The sequence below is a fragment of the Micromys minutus genome (assembly GCF_963924665.1).
Source record: "Micromys minutus genome assembly, chromosome: 4".
Taxonomy (NCBI): Eukaryota; Metazoa; Chordata; class Mammalia; order Rodentia; family Muridae; genus Micromys; species Micromys minutus.
In genome coordinates this window covers 83162062-83183736 of record NC_137973.1, presented here as the reverse complement: position 1 = coordinate 83183736, position 21675 = coordinate 83162062, and the positions used below count along the sequence as shown (strand labels likewise).

General features: G+C 45.3%; 2 protein-coding genes across 10 annotated transcripts in view; one reads left to right on the top strand and one right to left on the bottom strand.

Moving 5' to 3' along the window:
- AK5 (adenylate kinase 5) overlaps positions 1-11742 on the top strand; it is a gene marked incomplete at both ends in the record, with an annotated part of 183818 nt that extends 172076 nt beyond the window's left edge. For 4 of the 8 annotated variants that reach the window (XM_080916078.1, XM_080916076.1, XM_080916071.1 and 1 more), the window contains 2 exons: positions 4346-4537; positions 11674-11742. In XM_080916078.1, coding sequence (XP_080772204.1) covers positions 4346-4537; positions 11674-11742 — 261 coding nt within the window. Of the gene's footprint in view, positions 1-4345; positions 4542-11668 lie in introns of all 8 variants that reach the window. The other 4 variants (XM_080916074.1, XM_080916072.1, XM_080916073.1 and 1 more) reach the window with 4 other exon arrangements.
- Positions 11743-16194: 4452 nt separating this feature from the next.
- ZZZ3 (zinc finger ZZ-type containing 3) overlaps positions 16195-21675 on the bottom strand; it is a 52527-nt gene continuing 47046 nt past the window's right edge. For both annotated transcript variants that reach the window (XM_080916341.1, XM_080916342.1), the window contains 3 exons: positions 19477-19611; positions 17644-17744; positions 16195-17395 (listed from right to left, as the gene is read on the bottom strand). In XM_080916341.1, coding sequence (XP_080772467.1) covers positions 17251-17395; positions 17644-17744; positions 19477-19611 — 381 coding nt within the window. In that variant the 3' untranslated portion in view covers positions 16195-17250. The remainder of the gene's footprint in view (positions 17396-17643; positions 17745-19476; positions 19612-21675) is intronic.

Here is a 21675-nt window from a genome sequence, read left to right as displayed (position 1 = left end):
CACACACACACATGCCCGTCATATAAGCAAACAGGCACACACACATGCTGCATCAAATATTTAAGAAGTGTTTGTTTTTTTAATTAGAGACAAAGAAAAGCATCATGGTCCAGCAAATACGGACGTGAGGGAAGGTAGACTGGGGTGGATTCGTGTGGTCAAGCCTTTTGACAGACCCACGGGTGTACAAACAACAGCAAAGACAAGCAGACGTGCGGGCAGGTGACTACAGCTGAGCAGGTCATGCCCCGGCTTGGATGTTCAGGGGACAGACAGCTCCTTGAACCTGTGCTGGGGGATGTAGAGTTCTGAGTACCCCGTGCAGTGAAGGATACAATGGATTGTAAATACAGGTGTCTCTTCTTCCCACCCTTCTCTAGGGAAAAGCAACAATAGAACCGAAATCCGAGTTCTGCATAATGCAAGCAGGGTTTGGAGTTTTTATAACTGACGGTATATCCAGCATGGGAACCTATGGAGTTACAAACCATGTTAAGCCATGGGAGGCACCACTGGGGATCGGAGAGGACTCAGGCAGATCCAACCAACAGCCCACTGGACACACACATCCCGGGATGCTACAGATGGAGCCCAACAACACGGTGACATTATGTCACAGCGTCAAAGAGTTTGACGCCCCGTCTGTCTGTCTTTCCATGCTGATGGACTTACAGTCTGCTGCAGGGAAGTGCACTTCCTTCACCTTCACACAACTCTCCAACATTCCTGACCCATCCTTTCTTTCTCCTCTGCCCAGAACCCGGGCAGTGTGGGCTCAACGGTCACTATCAGAATTCCCTCCCACTAGGACCCCGTTGAGTCAGGTTTCAGATGTGGTCTGAAGCCCCATCCATTCTCACTAGCTGGAAGCATCTCACCTATGACCGACAGTTCCAGTTCCCCCGTTTAACCTTCAAGTGGGATATTTGGTTTTCTTATTTATTTATTATATATAAGTACACTGTAGCTGTCTTCAGACACACCAGAAGAGGGCATCAGGTCCCATTACAGATGGTTGTGAGCCACCATGTGGTTGCTGGGATTTGAACTCGGGACCTCTAGAAAAGGAGTCAGTGCTCTAACCACTGAGCCATCTCTCCAGCCCATGATGTCTATTTCTTTACAAAGTCAGTCTTTTACATGCTGTTAAGAGTAGAACTTCAGTGGACCCCAATGTGGACTGAGCAGGCGTGCACGAAACCTCACATGAGGCTTCCAAAAGTGAGTACCTGCCTTAAATTTAAATTGAACAAAGACAGTGCCCAAACAGGAAGACTCTTGGCATAAGGGCCATGAAAAAGCTATTTCCTCAAATATCACAAGAAAAAAAAAAAAAAAAAAAGCCCAGGTGTGGTGGCCCACGCCTTTAATCCCAGCACTCTGGAGGCTCCGGTGGAAGGGTTTCTAAATTCCGGAACAGCCAGAGTTACAGAGAAACCTTGCCTTGAGGGTTGAGGGAAGGTTTAGGAGGCTGGAGAGGGCTCAAGGGTTAAGAGGACTCATTCTTCCTCCAGAGGCCACAGCTCAGTTACCAACACATACATCAGAGAGCGCACAACCTGTAACCGCAGTTCCAGGATACCTGACACCCTCTTCCAGCCTGAGAGCATCCACAGCACGTGCGGCATACACATAAATAAAAATGATATCTTTTTAATGTTTGGGCATTGAATGCTACTATAGTATTAGAACACAGTATAAATGTATGTCAGCTGTGTTCATGGATCTAGGAGCCCAAGATCTAGCCTTGTGGTTTGAGCACAAGGAACTGGCTCGGCAGGGAGGCCTCTCAAGATGGTCAGGCTGTGAAGGATGCTCATGCATGCTAAAAACATGCAGACACCGTTTCAATGCCTGAGACCCCATTCCTAACAAGCCTTAAATTGAATGCTGGTGGCCACGCCCAAGCTCGGGGTGTTACAGCAGCCTCTCGGCCTTCTCTTAGGTTGGCCCAGCTGGTCTTTCAGGAACAGCTCCAGCTTCGATACTAGTAACCAGTTTATGACTAAGTGAACACTTGAGCTTTCTCCTTTGTCCCCATGAGGGGCCTGGAAATGGACCATGCAGGCCAGGCCATTTCTGAGAGAGCTAATAGAACCACCAACTGTGTCTCAAGCTCGCCCTCTGCTGGTGAACAAGAATTGCTTTCTTCCCCACCCCCACTGTGCTTTCATGTACAAATGCTCCTCAGAGCAGCGCAAGGGTGAGTTACATTCCAAAGGCCATTTAGAGAATTTAGAGAATTTCCCCCACCTCTGTTCCTTAAGGCCTGTTCATCCCTCAGATAGCATAGATCAGAGTCTCACCAGCACTTTCTAGAGAAGCATGCCTCTGTCCAGTCAGCATCACACATCCAATCAGAATCATGCCTCTGTGTGGCCTTTCCTCAGAGGGCTGACTGGAAAGTCTTTCGTCCTTGCCCTGAACTTGGCACGCTGGCAGGGTGGGGAGTGCCAGGCTGGTTTCTGTTGACCGGAGATGGGGAAGTACAGTTGCTTCCCCAGTAATAGCAGGGACAAAGGGATGATTTAGTCCAGTCGTGGGGAGCTGAAGAGCTTGAACTCACAGAAAGTTCACCATCATCCATTTGTTGGGACACTTCGTAATCTCGTATATGCAAGACTTGGGACCAGAAGCGGAGCCCATGAGCCCTGCACACTGAGGTGGGAGACCAAAGCCAGGAAGGAGGCAGAATACCTAACCCCTCTCAGATGCTACTGTGTAGCAGGGAGATCGCCTACACTGCCCCCTTAACCCACCATGTGATCTCAGGGTCGCCATGGAATTTCAGGTGCAGAGAGGTTAGGTGGGATTCCCAGTGAACAATCCCATCAGGCGGTTTAAAAGAACCATTTCATTTTTTCTCTCGAAGTTCTGCCATTTGATGGGCTCAGCTGCTGGGTTCTCCCATGAGGTCCCCGATAGGGTAGTAGTCGGATACTGATTAAGGCTTGGCATGTGTCTCTGAGCAGAGCTGGGGGTTAGCTAACCTGCCACTGCTAATCACATGGCCTCCCCTTGGGTTACCTGAGGCTATCTCACGATTTGGCAATGTCAGAGCAGCTGAACCTCGTAGGAAGTTGCTGGTTTTCCCTGTAGTAAGTGTTACACAGCACCAGACAGAAAATGCAGTTTCTTGTGGTAAAAAGTGCATGTGTAACAAATGTTTAAGAATTAAGTTCTTTATAAATTATTAGCAAATGTTTAAATTATATGGCTAGTTTATTTATTTGCATAATGTAAAAATTACTCAGACAAGATCGGGCTCTCACAAGTAGAAAAAGCTGAAGAGGCTCTTACCTCGCCTCTAAAGGCGAGAAGCCCCATTCCCACTGTACTCCATTGCTCAAGATTTACGGCGTGGCAAAAGGCTGAACTCGGTGTCGCTGTGGAAGAACAGAGTTCAAGGAAAAGGTGGCAAGAGATTATTGAAGTCTATTTTGAAACTAGTTGTCTTAGTCAGGGTTTCTATTCCTGCACAAACATCACGACCAAGAAGCAAGTTGGGGAGGAAAGGGTTTATTCAGCTTACACTTCCACATGCTGTTCATCACCAAAGGAAGTCAGGACTGGAATTCAAGCAGGTCAGGAAACAGGAGCTGATGCAGAGGCCATGGAGGGATGTTACTTACTGGCTTGCTTCCCCTGGCTTGCTCAGCCTGCTTTCTTATAGAACCCAGGTCTACCAGCCCAGGGATGGCACCACCCACAATGGGCTGGGCCCTCCCCCCTTGATCACTAGTTAATAAAATGCCTTGCAGCTGGAGGCATTTTGACAAGGGAGGCTCCTCTCTCTGCAATAACTTCAGCTTGTGTCAAACTGACACAAACCCAGCCAGTACACTAGTTACACCAGAGTTCCTTCCTAACAGCCTAACTCCTGCTTGGCCACTGTGTTCCCCCAACTCCATATAATGAGCACCCAGCTCATGGTGTTTCTGGGAGCTGGAATAAAACACACTGGTGGCATGAAGCAGAAAACTGTCAGGAGAAATCCAGTAGGTCCATGCATGTATGTATGCACTTGTGTGTAATACCTATCATACACATACATACAGGCATGCGCACACACACACCCTTTCCCCCAGGTGTGAAGGGCAGACTGGTTGTTCTAGGTGACTAATGATTGCTGCATTGTGTGAACTGACCAGAAAGCCGAACAAAACAGAATTAGGAGGCAGCAGGTGGTGAGAGCCAGCTCTGCAAATAAAAAGCCATTAAGGCCAGTCTCATCTCTACCACAGTGTTAGGTTCTTGAGAGGAACCAACAGCCCCAGAAATGGAGGGCTCCCCGACCTTCCTAGCACCCCAGCTGACCAAGCTCTGCTTTGCTCCTTCACCTCAGATCAGACACCCGCACCTGGTGATCTGCATGGACTGCTCAGCAGACACCATGACTAACCGCCTTCTGCAGAGAAGCCAGAACAGCCTTCGTGGGGAAGACAGTGCCAGGAGCATTGCCAAGCGCCTGGAGGCTTACCACCGAGCGTCCATCCCTGTCATCACCTACTACGAGACGAAAACGCAGCTGCAGAAGGCAAGTGTCTCAAAAACAGAGGCAACAGAGGCAAGCTTTCTCCTGAGGTCTGCGGAAGCTGCAGGCAGTTGCAGGGTTGAGGCCAAAATGCAAATTGCTTTCTCCCCTCATGACTGTCCCAGTCAAAGGTGGATTTATGAACATAAGGTGGGGGATGATCGTGGTGGTGTACAACTCCAATCCCAGCACTCAGGAGACAGAGACTTTTGTGAATCAAAGGCCAGCCTGGTCTTAATAGCAAGTCCCAGGCTAGCCTGGGCTACATAGTAAGATCCTGTCTTTAAAAAACAGCTGAATATCTATTGTCAGATGGCCACAAGAAGTTGGTCACTAATTTGTAACTGATACCACTGTAGTTCCTGAAACCTTTTTCCAAAAGACAGACAGCAAGAGCAGGGCCTAAATCACGAGGCTCCACGTGACCCCAGCCAACGTGGGGGCTGAGGTGGGGAGATCTCATGTTCAAGTTGCCTGGGCAACCTAGTGAGCCTTTGTCTCAGAAGAAAGAGCGTGAGGAGCTGGGGGTACAGTAGTGGTGGGGTGCTCACCTAATACACATGAGGCCTGGATTCAGTTTCCAGTACTGGAAAAAGGAAAGACGGGGGCTTTGTGGAGAGAATAAGCTGAAAAGAAAGTTCTGCCGCAAACTGTAGGTGGCTTCTAGACATCTTCTGGACAGGGTGATCAAAAGGCAAGCCTCTTTAGACCCTAGATTTAATGCCCTAATACTAGATTTAATACAGGTCATGATTGGCACTTGGCTAATTTGTGCCAATTCTTAGGGAGAAGCGAGTCAGCTGGTGGGGCTATGAAAAGTATCGAGGGGACAAAGGCCTGGTACTTGATGTCATACAATGCAATCTACACTGTTACCATTAATACTTGGCAAACCCCCCCAGTTCCATTCTTTCCCTATTCTGTAACTCCCGTCTGGTCCATCCACCAGTGGTTAGACACAATTCTAGCCCACAAAGCTTGGCGTGTTAGTGGAACAGGCAATCCAAGGACAGCAGTGTCTAGGGACATCACCGAGAACACATAGAGCCGTCAAAGGAACTTCCCAAAGAGGCACAAGTTCCAGAGGCCGATGTCACTTGTCTGTGACATTAAAAGCTGGGGAGAGGCATGCAAGAACACATCAGAATGGAAGCAGCGTGCCCAAGGTGGCTGAGGTAACCTGAGGCCTCCACCTGCAATTCCTCCCATTGTCTTGTGGAGAAAGGATCCAGGGTGAGGAGCTACTAAGAGGCTGTGGAAGTCACCTGGGGCCAAAGCTGAGGAAACACACAAGGATCTGTACACAGTAAGGTCTCCTTCCTGCTCTTCCCAAGATGGCCAGCACCAGTCAGCCATAACAAACTCATCTCTGAGGTTATATTACAGCTTCCTTAAATGACTGAGGTGAATGCCCAACCTCTTAAACCTGCCCAAGGTCCATTTGTTCAGAATCCTAAACCCTTGGTAAGAGAGGTCTAAATGGTGCCTCTGAGTATGATCCCTAGATATTGAACTCTTTCTCTAGGGTTTCCTGTAACCGTTTGTCATTTAAAAACAAAAACAACAAAACAAAACCCTCAAAGATTTATATCTTTAAAATAAACAGGCTGCCGAGATGTCTAAATGGGTAAAGGCATCTGTTGCCAAGCCTGGAGACCTGAGCTCAGGTCCTAGGACCCACAGAAGACAGGGGGGAACAATTCCCCTGAGCTGACTCCTCTTGGCTCTACACACTGGCATGCATGTACCCAAACATGACGTCATCATGTGTGTGCATGGGCCTACCACCTCAGGGCTGGGTAAGAGCCTGGGGCTCTTCCAGAGGACATGGGCTAGATTTCTAGCACCCACGTGATGAATCACAACCATCTGTTAACTGGAGTCGGGGTGGGGGGTGTGATACTCTTCTGTTCTCCAAGGGCACTCAGTGCATGCACATGGGACACAGACACATGTAAGCAATACAACTATACACATAGATAGATAGATAGATAGATAGATAGATAGATAGATAGATAGATAGATAGACAGACAGACAGACAGACAGCTAAATGGATTGATGGGGGGGGGGGGGAAGTTCAGGGATCCAAGAACCTTCATAACCTCCAACATGTTGGAAGTTTTCCATTTCCTGGAAACAGCCACGGAATCTGCTTCAGTCCTGAGACTGGGGAAAGCCGGACATAATTTAGTTTATCCTGTTTGAGAATCAGGAAAAAAATCCCTTCTCTCAATCTTTAATTGTCCAAATCTAAATCTACAGATTCACCGAGGAAGGCTCGTTGACACTGAGCTAGTCAGGTTTTCAGAGAAATCTGACGTCTGTGATCCTTACAGAACTCTTGTCCTCCAAGGAATCAGTTCCCAGGTCTCTCTGGCTCATCTCTCAGGCTTCCTCTTACTGGGGATGCCGGCAGCTGGATCCGTAGAGACGGGACAGTTACAGCCTACTTTGTTAGTACTGAAATGGACAGAGACAACCACAGGGAGACGGCGCTTGGTCGCCTGGTTGCACCGCCTTGCCAGGTCCACTGTATACACAGTACACTCCACACCTAGATGTATGTGTGACAGAGTAACAGTGTCTGGCCTCTGCAGGCAGCTGCCCTCAACCCTCAAGCTCTTTTTCCTGGGCTGTACCAGTCTCCACAGAGAGGAGAGCCCCACAGGTAGGTGACCTGGCCCAGGGAGGGAGACTTGTCCACTGTGGGTGAATTTACTACTAAACAGGTATCTAGAAACGAAGCACTTGGGGGTGAAACTGACCAAATATTGCTGGAAACACTGCTCTGGGTGCTGGGAAGTCCCAGGCCAGGCTTGTGGCCCTTGGTGAGCCAGCATACTTAAAGCCCTTTCTGATTTAAAGTGACAATACTAGGACTTCTGTGGGGCGGGGACCCCACCACCCACCCAGGGCGATCACTCTGGACCACAGCCTGGTCACTGCGGTGGATAGGCTCGCTGTTGCCACACGACTCCCAGCTGGCCTAAGCAGACAGCCCAGAAGGTGGTGGCGCTGACACTAACCCTAGTCCACTGTCACAGCCATGTTGATTCCAGAAGCCCACATCACCAAGACACAAAAACCCAAAGAACAAAAAACCCAGAGAACTGCCAGCTTCTGGACTCCAGACAAAAGCAAAGAGAGAAGAAAATGGGCAGCCACCGGGTCCCTGTGCCAGTTCCCATGTGCCTGTTAGTAGGACTTAAAACAAGAGCAGCAAATTTAACTTTGGACCAGGCATTCCTCCCTCCAGGGTTCCTATCAAGTTTCAGACCCATGAAGGCAAATCCTTCAGAAGCAAACCTGCTCACCTAGCTTTCTAAGTGCACCAGTCATAACAGCTGGACTGAAGATTCGGTCTGGTTCCTTTGCAGCTATAACAGTGATAAAAGAATCACTTGTTTTTCTTTTAAAATTCTCCACGGGAACAGAGATGAACAGAGATATATCTTTGGGACAGAGGGAAGTGTTGAAGTCACCTGGGACAAACCAGAGGGGAAATTCAGAGTAGACTGGGGGCTCTGGGTCAACCCTGTTCCTCTAGCTTCTTTTGCTCTGTAAGACTCCACTTCTGAAATCTATCAGATTTTACCAGATACCCCTGCCTGCTGCCAGAAAAAAAAGAGACTGAATGTGTGCCTACAGACTTCCTGCTTTTTCTTGGTTTCGCTAGCCTCGTGATGGAATGCCACTGGTGGGTTTCCCTCTCACTCTAGCAAAGTGGCAAGCTTCCACTAGCAAAGTCAATGGTTTCGCTTTGTTTTTCAACTTCCAGGAATTTGGACTCCACAGAAGCAAACACCACAGCAGGAGTCTCTGGAGAGAAGTTTTTCTTAATTTAAAAGCAAAACAGCACCCTAAAGAAGAAAGCAATCCCTTATTTAAGTTGCAGTGCCAAATGAAGAAGCTATCACATGGAGACTGAGCTGGGCAGGGGTCTTGTGAAAGCCCTAAATCCAGGGCCTGCTAGCCCTCCACCCCCGTCCCCACCACACACTAATCTTTTCAAAAGACAGACAGATGCCTAGTGGCAAACACTTTTAATCCCATCCTTTGGGAGGCAGAGGGAGTTCACAGCTGCCTTGTCTACAGAGTTCCAGGAGAGCCAAGTTTACACAGGAGACCTTGTCAGACTTGACTAGCAGCCGCAGAAGCCATACCTGGAGTTTGCTCAGCTCTAGTTCAATCCCTTCATCTAACACCGGAAACAAGAGCCCAGGAGAAAGCCGAGATGTATGGGGGACAACAGGCTTGGGTATGTGACTGCCCCAGTGCAGGACTGTTTCACAGGACAGGCACACCTGCTTCTGTACATCCCATGACACTCCCCATGCCACCAGCACTTCTTGACCCATGGAGGGTGGGGGGGCAGCCAGCCAGCCATTTTTAACTAGCTGGTCAATAACGACGTAGCTGACCAACGTCAAACTAAGTGAGCTTGGGCAATGTAACTTGCCCTTCAGGCCAGTTATTACATCACTACTCAAGTGTCAAACGGGTCATTACTAGCCATGTTTATCACTCTCGGTGTCCTCCCTGGTCCCATGCTCACCCTGTAGCAATGTGCGCTCCCACTGAAGTCCTCTGCCAGGTAGCACCACTGCTCTGTCTCCAGCTTCCTATCCCAGCATGGACCACACTGAGCTCAGCCAAACCTGGGCTCCCCAAGAGGCTGAAAGAAAGGAGCCTGACACAGAGGAAGCTGAGTGCTCTTAGGGACCTAAACACGGGGGAGGCAACTCCTGGTTCAGAGGCAGAGCCTATGGCTCAGAGGATGAGCAGAGAGTACCTCAACAAAGGCTCCAGAAGAGATAGAGTGGTATGTTTATCAAGGGACTTCTTGAAATATGTGCATGTTGAAGAGTAGGACTAACCCTCTCATCCCCTCCAAACAGCCAAGAAACAGACTCAAAGCCAGCCCGCCTCAGTCTTGTCCCTGGGCACTATTCTCCACAGAACTGACCTCTTATGAGTCACCTGATTATCTTTATGGTCTGATCACCTATGAACAGATCAATATAACCTAGCTTTGTTTCTGATTATGTCTATACAATCAAAATCCCTAGTGCTATATAAACTTGATGTGGATCTGTTATTCTAGCTCTTGGAAGGCGGAGGCAAGAGACTCAGGGTTACCCCATGACATGAGGCCAGCCTGGGACACTTGAGACAGCATCAAAAGAGGAGGAAAGGGAACAATAAAATTCAATAAATGAAAAAATAGTGCCAGATGTCTTTCTCAGGAGTGTTTAAACATGTAACACTGATTCCTGGTTACAAAACCAACACTGACGTAGATCAGCAGCAAGAGTTGGAAAAAACATGAAGTGTTTCTCAAAGCTGCCTCAAACAGCCCTCCAGAAAACCACTGCCTGTACCGTGTGCACAAGCGTGCTTCCCACAGTACTATTCATAGTACTCAAGCTATGGAGTCAGCTCGGGAACCCATCAAAGGATAAAGAAACAGGCTTGTCCAAGCATGAAGAAGAAAAACATCCCTTGTATACATGGGGATCAAAGAATTAGAGAGCAGGCTAAGCCAATACTGTATGTTTTCTCTTGTACACACAATCTTACAAGGGGGTGTTATTTGGGAGAGGGGTTAATGTGAAGAGGGGTAAGAATAGGGAGTTATCTGATCGAGGGGTGCTGTTTGCAATTACAGAGACATCATGGTGAAACCCATTATCTAGTACAATCAGCACACGGCAAGATGACCTGGAGAATGTGTGGGCCGCACGGAGCCTCTCGCAAGGTGAAGGCAGCTCTTCTTGCAGAGCTTGGGTGCATTAGCCAGTTCCCAGGACCCAAGTCACCCTCAGGGATCCCGAACACCAGGCCTGCCTGCCTGCTGTTATCGTTAGCATTTAATGAACCTCTACCCACATGGCTTCAGGCCATCAGGACACCCGGCTCTCCAGCTTAATCCTCCCTAACTCTTCTGAATAATTTCACCTTTTAGAAGTTAATTTAAAAGATCGTGGCTCCAGCAGCCTTGGAAGACGCTACCTTTCGGAGAGCTCACAGCCCCATCACAGGACAGACATGCACCTCAGGATAGCAGCTGGGCAGGAGCTCGGTTCCTCTTTAGGTAGTAAAGCCCCACATCAATTCTCTGAAAGCAAGCAGGTCTGTGTCTTGGGGCACTTGCTGGCCTCCCTTCTGAGGACGGGTGTGAACAATGCTCAGTGGCTGGCTGGATACCCAGAAAATGACTCTACTCCACCTATCTTCAGTGACTTAGCCCCTAGAATATCGGCACACTGTGGCCTACCCCTGCCCCTCTGATACGCCCGCCCTGCTCTACGTGCTCCAATACTTTCAGCACTGAAGTCGTTCCTTGATCTCCAACAATACACTGAACACAGTCCTTACCTTGACTCCAAGGCCTTCGTGTGGTACATGGTATGTCTCCACAACTGCAATGTGAAGCAACTCCACCCAGATTCCTCCTTCCCCCACGTGCTGTATCTGCTGTCACGGCTCACCTACAGTTTGTGCCCCTTTCAGACTGGCTTGATATGCATTCAGGTCTCCTCATGTCTTTACGACTTTTCATTATGATGCTGAGTAACCCAGATCTTTTCCTATATAACGTTGTAACCTTGAGCAGGTTTGGGGTATTTGGATCAACAGTGTGGAACAAAGCTGCTGAAGGGGTGTCGGGATGCCTTCTACGTGACCGTACCAGTTTTCACTTTTGTCAGCAATGAAGAGTTCTGGTTGTTTCACATCCTAGCCATTTGGTGATGTCAGCCTTGGGGGTTGGGCCATTTTAATAACCATGTAGCGATTCTCTCTCACTTTAATCTAGTGCTATACACTTTATTGATTTTGGAGACAGGGTCTCATTGTGTAGTCTTGCCTAGCCAGCTTAGTACGTAGTCCAGGCTGGTCTCCACCCACCGAGAGCAAGCCTCCTCTGCTTCCTGAGTGCTGTTAGTAAAGACACAGACCACAACATGGGGACCTGCTTTTTAAGCAATCGCTTTTCACTCTAGTCTGTGGGTCTGGGGTGTGGGCACTATTGAGTGAGCAAAAAGCAGTTATACTTGTTTCATTATTTTTAAAAATATGATATTTAAAAGCAAATTGGAAGGTTAATATAATAACTCTCTTTTTCTTTCAAGTACAGGTAAACGCAGAGGGAACACCAGATCAAGTTTTTCTTCAGCTCTGCAAAGCTATTAACTCTGTCTTCTGAAGGAGAAAATGCACAACTATTTAGTGGAAACACACATGAAACTCACCCTTAGTACATTTCACTTTGTCCCCACTCCACACATCCCAGCTGGCTGTTCCCTTCCCAGCTCATGTCCTGTGAGAGGTTCTGCAAATCATGCATGGTGTACTTGCGACTGTCCACCTTTCTCTTGTGCTCACAACTGTCCCCACTCTGGTACTTGTTTTTTGAATGAAAGAGCAATGTGGGATCTGCCTATTCTGGCTGTGCTCCAGGGCCAGCTGGAGTCTGACCCACCACACGGGGAGAGCATCGCTTCGTCTCCATCACAGCTTCTTCCTCCTCCACGGTTTATTTGTTCCTCCCTGATGTGGGTTGTTACAATGGGGCCAAGCTTGGACACCTCATCTGGTACTGGCTGGTTCTCCAGTTCCCATCCAGGAGAGTCCAGAGCCCTAGTTGGACTTTCAAATAAATGCCTGTAGGACAAAAGGTATCAAGCCAGTAGGGACCTGACAGAAATATTTCAAACTATGACACTGTCCAGCTTCTCTTAGAGAGACAATCAGTCCCATCCACTTTTGGGACACTAGCTACTTGGAACAGCGACATAAAAAGCTAACAACTCTGGCCAACCATATAAGCCACTTTCCTCTCCGCTTGGCAGTGCATCTCAGTGATTATGTAAATGAGTACCAGAGACAAGAAAAAATTCAAAAGTGTGAGAGATGGTTTGTTACCTCACTCACTGGACAGACCAACTTGTAGATGTGACCTGATATGATTACTCCCTGACATCCTGCCAAATAAAAAGGAAGGAACAATATCTTGACAATGCTGGGGAGGGCATGGTGTCCGGCAGCTCCTGTGTTGTACCTGCGTCAAAGGTGGGTGTTTTGTGCTGAACTGCAGCTGCTCTTGTCTTCTGAAATACCTGCATCTTGCACTCAGTCACTACACAGCATTCAGTTTGGTTTGCATGACTTTTCCTCAGTGAGCAAATACGGATGATACATTTCCAGGACAGAACTGTATTTTTAAAATCATTTTTTTCCTCAAAACATTTATGTACAAATGAAATAAATGGAAGCCAGGATGATTCTTTCTCTATTTATTTGTAACTCACATCATTCTGGAAAGCATTTGAAAGCTTTCATTCCAAACAGAAGCAAACATAGTAAATAGTTTAAAAATTATGATCCACTTATATGATTTAAACTTTGGCCATAGACCAGATTTGAGCTATTACAAAGAAATTGTTAATATATTCATGATACATGGTCATTTTCATATTTCTTTTTCCCTAGCATTGGTTCCTAAACAGAAATGTTAGTGTGTGCTAGACAAGAAATTAAGTTCTTTGGTTACAATTAGGCCTCTATTACCAAAAATGGCGCATCATGCTCCCAAACTTACACGACTGTGAAATGCGTACACTTCCAAGTGTCACACTTGACACGGAGCGTGAATATTGGAACATGGATGGGAAGTGCTGAGGCAGCAGACACGCAGGCAAGCAGCCTGGGGTTCCACAGGGTAGTTAGCAGCTACTTTGGAAAACTTCAACAGAAATCAGTACCTGGGAATGCAAATCATTTTCCACAGAACAGCTAAGACACACACTGCCCATATGAATGGCTCCAAGTGACATCAGTCACAGGGTTTAAAATATGAATGGACTGTAGCAGTTTCTGTCTAGCAAAAGGTCATGTGTGCAGACAACCCCAGAACACAAGTGTGAACTCCCTGGCTATGACCCATGTTCAAGGCCGTACCTAAACTGGTGCTGTGCCGTTCCTGACACCATCAATGGGACCCCGACCCCCACTCATTTGGCTCAAGCCACAATGCCTGTCTTCAAAGCTGCCTGGGAAACCCAGCTCCTCCCTGGTTCCAGGTCCTTACTAAGGGCATCAGAGCTCACCTCCTCCTGAAATCTGATCCTCACTGCTACTTCCCAGAATTCCCAGAGTGATGCTGAGCCATTCAACTAACACGACAGAGCTCCTCGATCCTGTATCACTTTTCTTCCTGTATCATTTCTTTACTTAAGTCTATGTGTGTATCGTTGTCTTCTGTTGTCTACAGGCTCCACAGCGCCTGGTTCCTCCCATGCAGGAGGCCCCTACACACCTGTCCCTTCCGTATTAAATCTCAGTGCCTGCACTCTTCCCACATATACGATCAGAAAGGCTGCAAGTCAGTAACTAGTTCCTAGAACTCAATCAAGGGTGCTTAACTTCTCCTACTGGGGATAGGACCCAAAATGCCATAGCAAGCCTGACAGACACACCCACAGTACATGATCTGATTGGCTAGTCACATCCTTTAAAGCTGGATGCAAAGTCTGTCCTCCAGGGCGTGTCAAAGGAGCCACCTGCGACAGGCTTTTCCAGAGTCACTAGCACTTCACATATCGGGCTCCAGTAATGTCTAAAGAAGAAAAAGTGTAACTTACCAAACTACTTGGTCACATAATCAACAAATATAGAGAATCTGTTAAAGTCAGAGAACGGAGGCACAGACACGAACTGTTCTCATGAAGCATAGTACGACACAATTCTCAATAATCAATCCATTCAACAGATAAATAAACCCTAGAAGCGGGCTTTGTTCTTCTCTGAGATCATATCAATAGCAGTAACCCTTCCCCTGAAAACTTAACTGTAGAGGTTTAAAGAGGGTAGTGCACTGGAAACTATTGGGTTCTTCCAGTGCACCCAGACCAGGTTTTAAACCTGGCTATCCAGAGTAAGACAGCTTCTACAGCTCATCTCACACAGCTGTTTAAGGGAAATGATCTATTACGAGGATGTGCCATTTTCTGTCAGCCTTTAAAATCCATTCCTAACACCTCAGTAACCATGTTCTGTGATTCAATGTAACTGAAAGGGGGAGAAGAGTCACGGAATACCACGGGATCGCTGAGAGGGAGTGGAGAGGCATGTGTGCTCACAGGAGTCAGTGGTGGGACACACCGTGCTTTCCCAGCCACACACAGGCCCCTCTCTTGTATTACAAGCACGGGCATGGGCTCGGGTTTGTACTCTAGCATTGCATCAGAGGAAAAAAAGGCATGGAAAATGCAGAGTACCTGACAATAGAGGTGTTCTCGCTTGGGAAACCAAGTGTGTGACCAAGGGATCCATCCTGGTTAAAGACAAAGTCTTATTACTTCACTACCAACATGACCCTGGGTGAGTCATTTAATACCTTTCTGGATAGATCTCCTATGAAAACAGGGTAATAAGTGAACTTGCTTCATTGGGTTGAGATTCCGATGAGTTGTCACATGCTTGCTTTGTGCACAGGAAGTGCTAAATCAGCATTTGCTATTGGTGCATCCATTAAAGGAAACCCCTCTCCCTAATCACAAAGCAACCTCTGGTGTTATCAAATGTTCCTCCAATTAGAGCAAACAACTTGAGCATGACATACCATGAAATAAATCTGACCTACTAAGAGACTTGAAGTCTCTGTTTCTCAAGTTCAACTGTGGGCAGCCAACATTCCTTGGAAGAGAGATGGAAAGTCTACTTGCAAAGAACAGTCTGCCTACTTCTGCAACCCTCAAATAAAACACAAGGAATTATTCACAGCAAGCCACTGAAAAATCCAAAATAAATATACTTTCTGCTCAAACAGGAAAACCCCACATTACTACCTCAGTCTTAAAAATGCATCCAAGTAGGTCTGTCTGCTCCTGCTGCCACACTATGGTGTCACTCACACCCTTTCGAAACTGCACGGCAACCTCTGCAGGACTCTGGACGGATCTCCACAACTACCTGGCACTCTCTAGACAGAAGGTGCCACGGTCCTGCACACTGCAGAGGGAAGGAGGCCCTTCTGCACTGAGCATTTAGTATAGACACACATCTCTCAACTGCCTCTCCTTCAATAATAACCCAGAGATAAAAGCCTGTCAACTTTTCTTTCTGAGTACAATATACTGTATCAATATGACCAGTGATACATAATCAATATATTATTTAAAATTTCTCTTTTCTGTAGTTAAAATTCTGTATTTTTTAATTAAAAAAAATTCAGGGTATTTTAATAACTTGCTGAGTATTGAAAAGAATTCCCTGAACTTAAAGAGGAAAAAACAATGTTAAAAACTAGACTAGCATTAATAGTCCATCTACCACAGAATATATACTATCTTTTCTTTTCTATTTTGATAATTTTTGGAAACCACCAGTCTCAACACATGGGGACTTGATTTCATTAAGAACAAACTACTAGAATAAAATGTCGGCTTGCATTCAGGTTGCACATCTGGACATTAGCCAGCACCCCTACTGTGCAGTGTCTCAGCAACTACAGGAGAACACTAACACGGCACAGCTCCACCTATAAACAACAGAAAGCAAATGCACAGGAAAACACACTTTAAATAATAAATTCTACTTTTTCACTTGGTGGAAAAAAAATTGAAACTTGACCGAAAGGAATCCACAACAAGGTCTCTATAATATAAACAAACATGTCCACATAGTTTATTTCTCACAGTTCTCCTGACAAATGAACATTATTCAAGAACATACTGTTTACACAGGTAAGAAACATACAAAATGTTTTAAATGATGCACAACAAAATCCAGCAGTATAAAAGAATCGTGAACTCTTGCTCACTGTGCAGACTACATTTAATCACTCGTTAAATAGTAATAAAAATACAATCTTTTATGGATCTTGTGCAGACTACAAAAGAGGGAGAAATTATCACCATATATATGATTTTATATTAGGCAGTTTCTCTGATGAGCTGTACTGACAACTCCACACAGAGGCAGAAGGCTGCATACTTTACAGGGATTAATGGTGTGAGTCAGACTTTAGTTACTACCACTGGCACTTCTCAACAGTCTGTACACATCACATGATCATCTCATATACCATGACATTAAAAATATATCTGCGTGACAACTTCATGACATTCACACCGCATGAGCTGGTTACAGAAGCAAAGCCACAGCTATCTCTCGCTTTGCTCTTGGTAAGGACAGTTCATCGTGATTAAAGTTAGGTATCAACCATTAAGCAGCTCCAGTCTACTACAGGCCATCAGTGACCAGACAGTGAGTTCTTTTAGAGTACACATCCTAGAAGCAAACACCATCACTGGTTAAACTTCGTCTATAAATCTGTTTCTGCGCTGAAAACTATCGTCACAAAACCGAAAGCTACTAAACTGATTTAATATAAATGCTTTGTCTTTCATCATCATATTTATGACCGAGGTCTTTAAACCTTTGGAATTATAATGTGTGCTCTCGTTTCCACCTCACCCATTCAACATCACCACCCACAAGGCTGTTAAGTTGCGGTGAAAACGTCACCAGGGAAACTCTCGGCTCACCAGGAATGTTCAGCTGCTGATCTACAGTGATCCACACAGTGCAGAGCTGTACTTGACGAGAACACTCGGGGAGCTCTCATGCTGTGAGTGTGCAAACTGTGCACACCATTATCAATGATGCCACTGCTGTGTGTTGACGAGGACTAGTGCAGGACTCTTCCATGTCATCTGTTGGCGGGGAAGTAGTTGGGGTCAAGGTAACTATAACTGGTGCCCTGGGACACACAGTAGTCTCTGTCTAAGAATGTCTCCGACTTATAAACAGGTTCTAACTGGTGATCTTCCTTGTGAATATCTGTTTCATGTGGACTGCAAGTAAAAAACACACAGAGAGACTCATTATTGCGTGACTCCAGATCCATTTTGATCTACCTTATTACAAAATCTTCCCACTTAATCTCTCAGAAAGCTTTAATAGAAATTTGCTTGAGATCTGATGTGCTTTAAGGAAGATTTTAATTCCTTAGAATAAAATGTATAAACATAGTTATACTCTAAAGAAGTTTGGAAATAAAATTCACTGCTTGAGGTTATTGTCCCCAAAATAAAACACTTACCAGTCTGAACAAGAGTCACAGAAATCCAAAGACATTTCTGGAGGACAATCCTGGCAGTGCCACCGGACACCTTGGATAGGTTCTATACCACAGTTATCACACTGCAACAGACACAGAGACTCAGAAGAATACTTGGCCAGGCTCCTTTTCTACCAGGAAGCACATGGTATGACAAAGACATACCCTTCCCTCCAAGCTGTGATATAGCACACTGGCCTGAGTCAGACAGAATTCCTAGTGAAGTAGATAAAGGTCCATCCACTCAAGCTCAGACTACTGGCAAATGAGATTGTATTTATCTAAGAAGTTTTTGAGTCAATCACCTCCAAGTTGAATATTTTGCCAATAGTAAACATTCACTTGAAACCAGTGAGTGACTATGAACACTTGAGACACTAGAGCTAGAGTTGCCCCAAGAATGGACTGAGTGTCACTCAGTGTCAGACTCCTCTCTGGACAGTCATCAAACTGTCCCCAAAACAAAGCCTACAATGACCAGAAGGCAGACACAGCATGTTCTCCATAGAGCAGTGCATTGAAAGACTGCCTCAGTGAAGAGTTCTGGAAACTGAAGAACTGTGATGGGATGAGAACAGCCCTTACAGGCTCGTATTTGAATGTTTGGTCTCTGACTGGTAGAGCTATTTGGGAAGGATTAGGAGGTGTGTCGCTGGAGGTAGGCCTTGAGTGCCTTAGTCTTTCCTGCAGAGCCACTGCCTGCAGAGCTACTGCTCCGGCACCATGCCAACTTGCTTCCCACCATGATGGTCACTGACCCACACGCTAAAGTAATAAGCAGGCCCCCAATTAAATGTTTTCTAAGAGTTTCCATATGTCTTTTCACAGCAATAGAACAACAGTGACCTTATAAGGTATAAAGTAAATCTCATTCCTAAATTCTGATAACACACTACCTAATAAGCCATGGCTGAGATCTACATCCCAGGTAGGAGAAGACTCGGCTTCCTTCTAAAAACAAACAAACAAACAAAAAAACCCTAAAACCCAGTTAGAAAAACTCTTTAAGAAGGAGAAGGTCACTCACTGAAGGACAAGAGGAGAGGGTTACTCCAAATCACCAGTAATTTAGTCACAGCATGCATCAACATTTTATCACACGCCAACAGCAACAACAAAGTAGCCCTTACAGAAAGCCCAGTCTATGCCTTCACAGTGCCATGGTGCAGGCAGGACACACTAAGCTGACACCCTAAGAAGAATCTCCAAGATGCCACCTGTCTCTTTCTAACCTTGTTCTAATCCAGTCCCCACAGTGTAACTAAAATCATCTCCGGACCCACTCCACTTATATATTTTTAATTACATTAAAATAGATGAAAATGCTGCTTTTAAAAGTTTAGTCATAGTGAACAATTAAGAGCTACTGAGACTAAATCTGGCGCTTTCCTAAAAGTTAGCACACTCATTTTCTTGAAATGCAAATTTCATATTCTTCTCTGTTCTAAAATCTTGCACTTGTTCCCTAACCTCTTAAGATTATTGAAACTCCTCAACAAAGTCTCCAGTTCCACACGGCCTCTCTCCTACTTTACATTTTGAGGTGTGCTCAGCTACTGCTCAGCTACTTTATTTAACATCTCTAGGATTTTATTTTAATTTTAAGACAGAGTCTCACTACATATCTCTGGCTGGCCTCAAACTTACATGATTAAGTGATCATGTTCTTCTCCACAAAGAACATTAGACTGTGTGACAACCATCTGTGGCCCACCTTTGCATGTATATATGAAAGAATGCTTAGAGCTTTCAGAGATAAAGAACCCAGCAGCTGCTCTTTCTCATCCTTTTAAAAACTAAATGAGAGTTGCTTACCTTAAAGCCTACATGTTGCACAAACCCACTTTCTGCTTGCATTTGTTGAAGTTTCTGCTTTTTTAACTTTTTAAACTGTAATAGTTCTTTATATTCAGGTAAACTCCTATATATGATAGGAATGCTTTCTTCATCCTGTTAAAAAGAGCCAAATGTAAAAGTGTTAGCTTGATAATTAAAATGACTAACTGTGCAAAATACAACTCTGATAATTTTTCTACTGCCATTTATTACTTTTAAGATTTAAAAAAAATTAATGCTAGTATTTTTTGGTTTGTGAGCTCACCACTTCAGCTGGAGTTGCTGGCCAATGGCTCCACTATTCCTTCTGTCTCTGCTTCCCCTGCACTGGGTTTCCAGGCACGTATCATGCCCATGTTTTCAAATGGGTGCTGGGGAGCCAATCCAGGCCCTCAGGCCATGCAGTAAGCACTTTACAAACTGACCCATCTTTCTGCCCAATCCTCCAAGTTTACATGACTTTCAATACTGTTCTAAGGCTCAGATGAACTACGCTGCTTACAGTGTAAGGGATTTGGAATGACTCCACATGCCATACAGTAGCAAAGCCGACTGACTGTCAGCAGGGCTGCTTCAGAAGTCTCACATCTGACTTCTCCCTGCTCTGCAATGACTTCTTTTTCTAGTCTAACAGCTTTCACGCTGCCTCTGTAAACATGATAACTTTTAAAAACACAAACAAATCTCTGCCCTTGTGATAAGTGATCAAAGCGGTGCACGTTCACTCAAGCTGTCGCCCATGCTCACTCTATCATGCTGGCTATGTAGGACACTGTGGTTCAGAGAACACTGACTACAGGACTGAAAACTGTGTTCTCATGTTACTGAGAAGGCCATTCACTATGCTGGCAGTGCTGACTCTCCTGACTGTTTGTGATCTCTCTGCTCTCAGCTTCACTACAGTGATTTCACCTCCAATCTTTCTCTGGCTCCCATTCTAACAGCTATACCCTTGACCTTGCCTTCAGATAGTAATGTCTGCTCCAAAGCAACATGGAAGCTTCTCACAATGCTGATTTCCATTGCTCTTGAGGTCTTACCTCAGATATCTAATTACCACCCTGGTTTTCTATTTGCCCAGCATTGCTGTGCTACCCAGGATCCTCTGCACCTTAATGATTGATCCCATGGTCACAATTTTCCTAAATGTACCATCAATCCAATGCCCAAGTTCTATGAATTCTCAATCCTGGATAAAATAAAATCTCATCTCCCTCACCCACTGTCAGGTTAGGTGTTATTAACTACTATGCCTCTTTCCACATTAAGGAAATAGATGCTTACAAAAACTGTAACAACTGCTCCAGGTCATACAATTAATCAGTGAAATTAATTAGTTAGTGCATGACTTGAGCCCTTATTTCATGATATACCCAGTGGCCCAAGACATAAATATCCTGCATTATCTAATTCTGTCACGACTTAAGTCCATCAACTAGTCCTAAGAGTCAGGTTCAAGATCTTCAACTAAATAACAGCTTCTTCAGACTCACAGTCCACTGCCACACCTCTCATCCATTTCAAAGTTCTGTATTGTTAGGTCTCCACATTTTTAGTACAGATGGGTGATACCGCAGACACAGGAAGATCCTACAGATATGGAAGTCACCTATGTGCATTCCTTTGTCAAATTTGTCCAGACAGAAAGAAAGATGCTGGGTAAGAGGGGCTGGAAGAATGCTGTCCACAGATGGTTTCAGGTAGTTAGTGGAGAATTCCTGAGACTGAGAATACCTTAATACAACGACTTACTAACATGCTGAACTGTACACTCAAAAGCTTTCCGAGTCATACTATCTCAAATATTACCTTCAATTAAGGCTAAGGTGGAATGCAGATTTTTCAAACTAAGGAGTAAATTATGAACATTTAATTTCTTTAGCTTCTGCATCTCTAGAAAGAGAAAACTATACTATACATGTTATCAAAGACTCATAAATACACATTTTAAATAGTTATGTGGATCAGAAAGGCATGATGATACATGCTTTTAATTCTACCTTTAAGGATGCTGAGGTAGAAGGATTATCATTTCAAGACGTTTCTAGGCTACACAGAGGAACTGTCTCCCAAAACAGTAATCAATGATTTGCATTAGTACTGTTTAAAAAATAAATAATACCAACAAAAAGTTAAATCTAATTTATTATATAATTTGGTCAACTTTAAAAACAATTT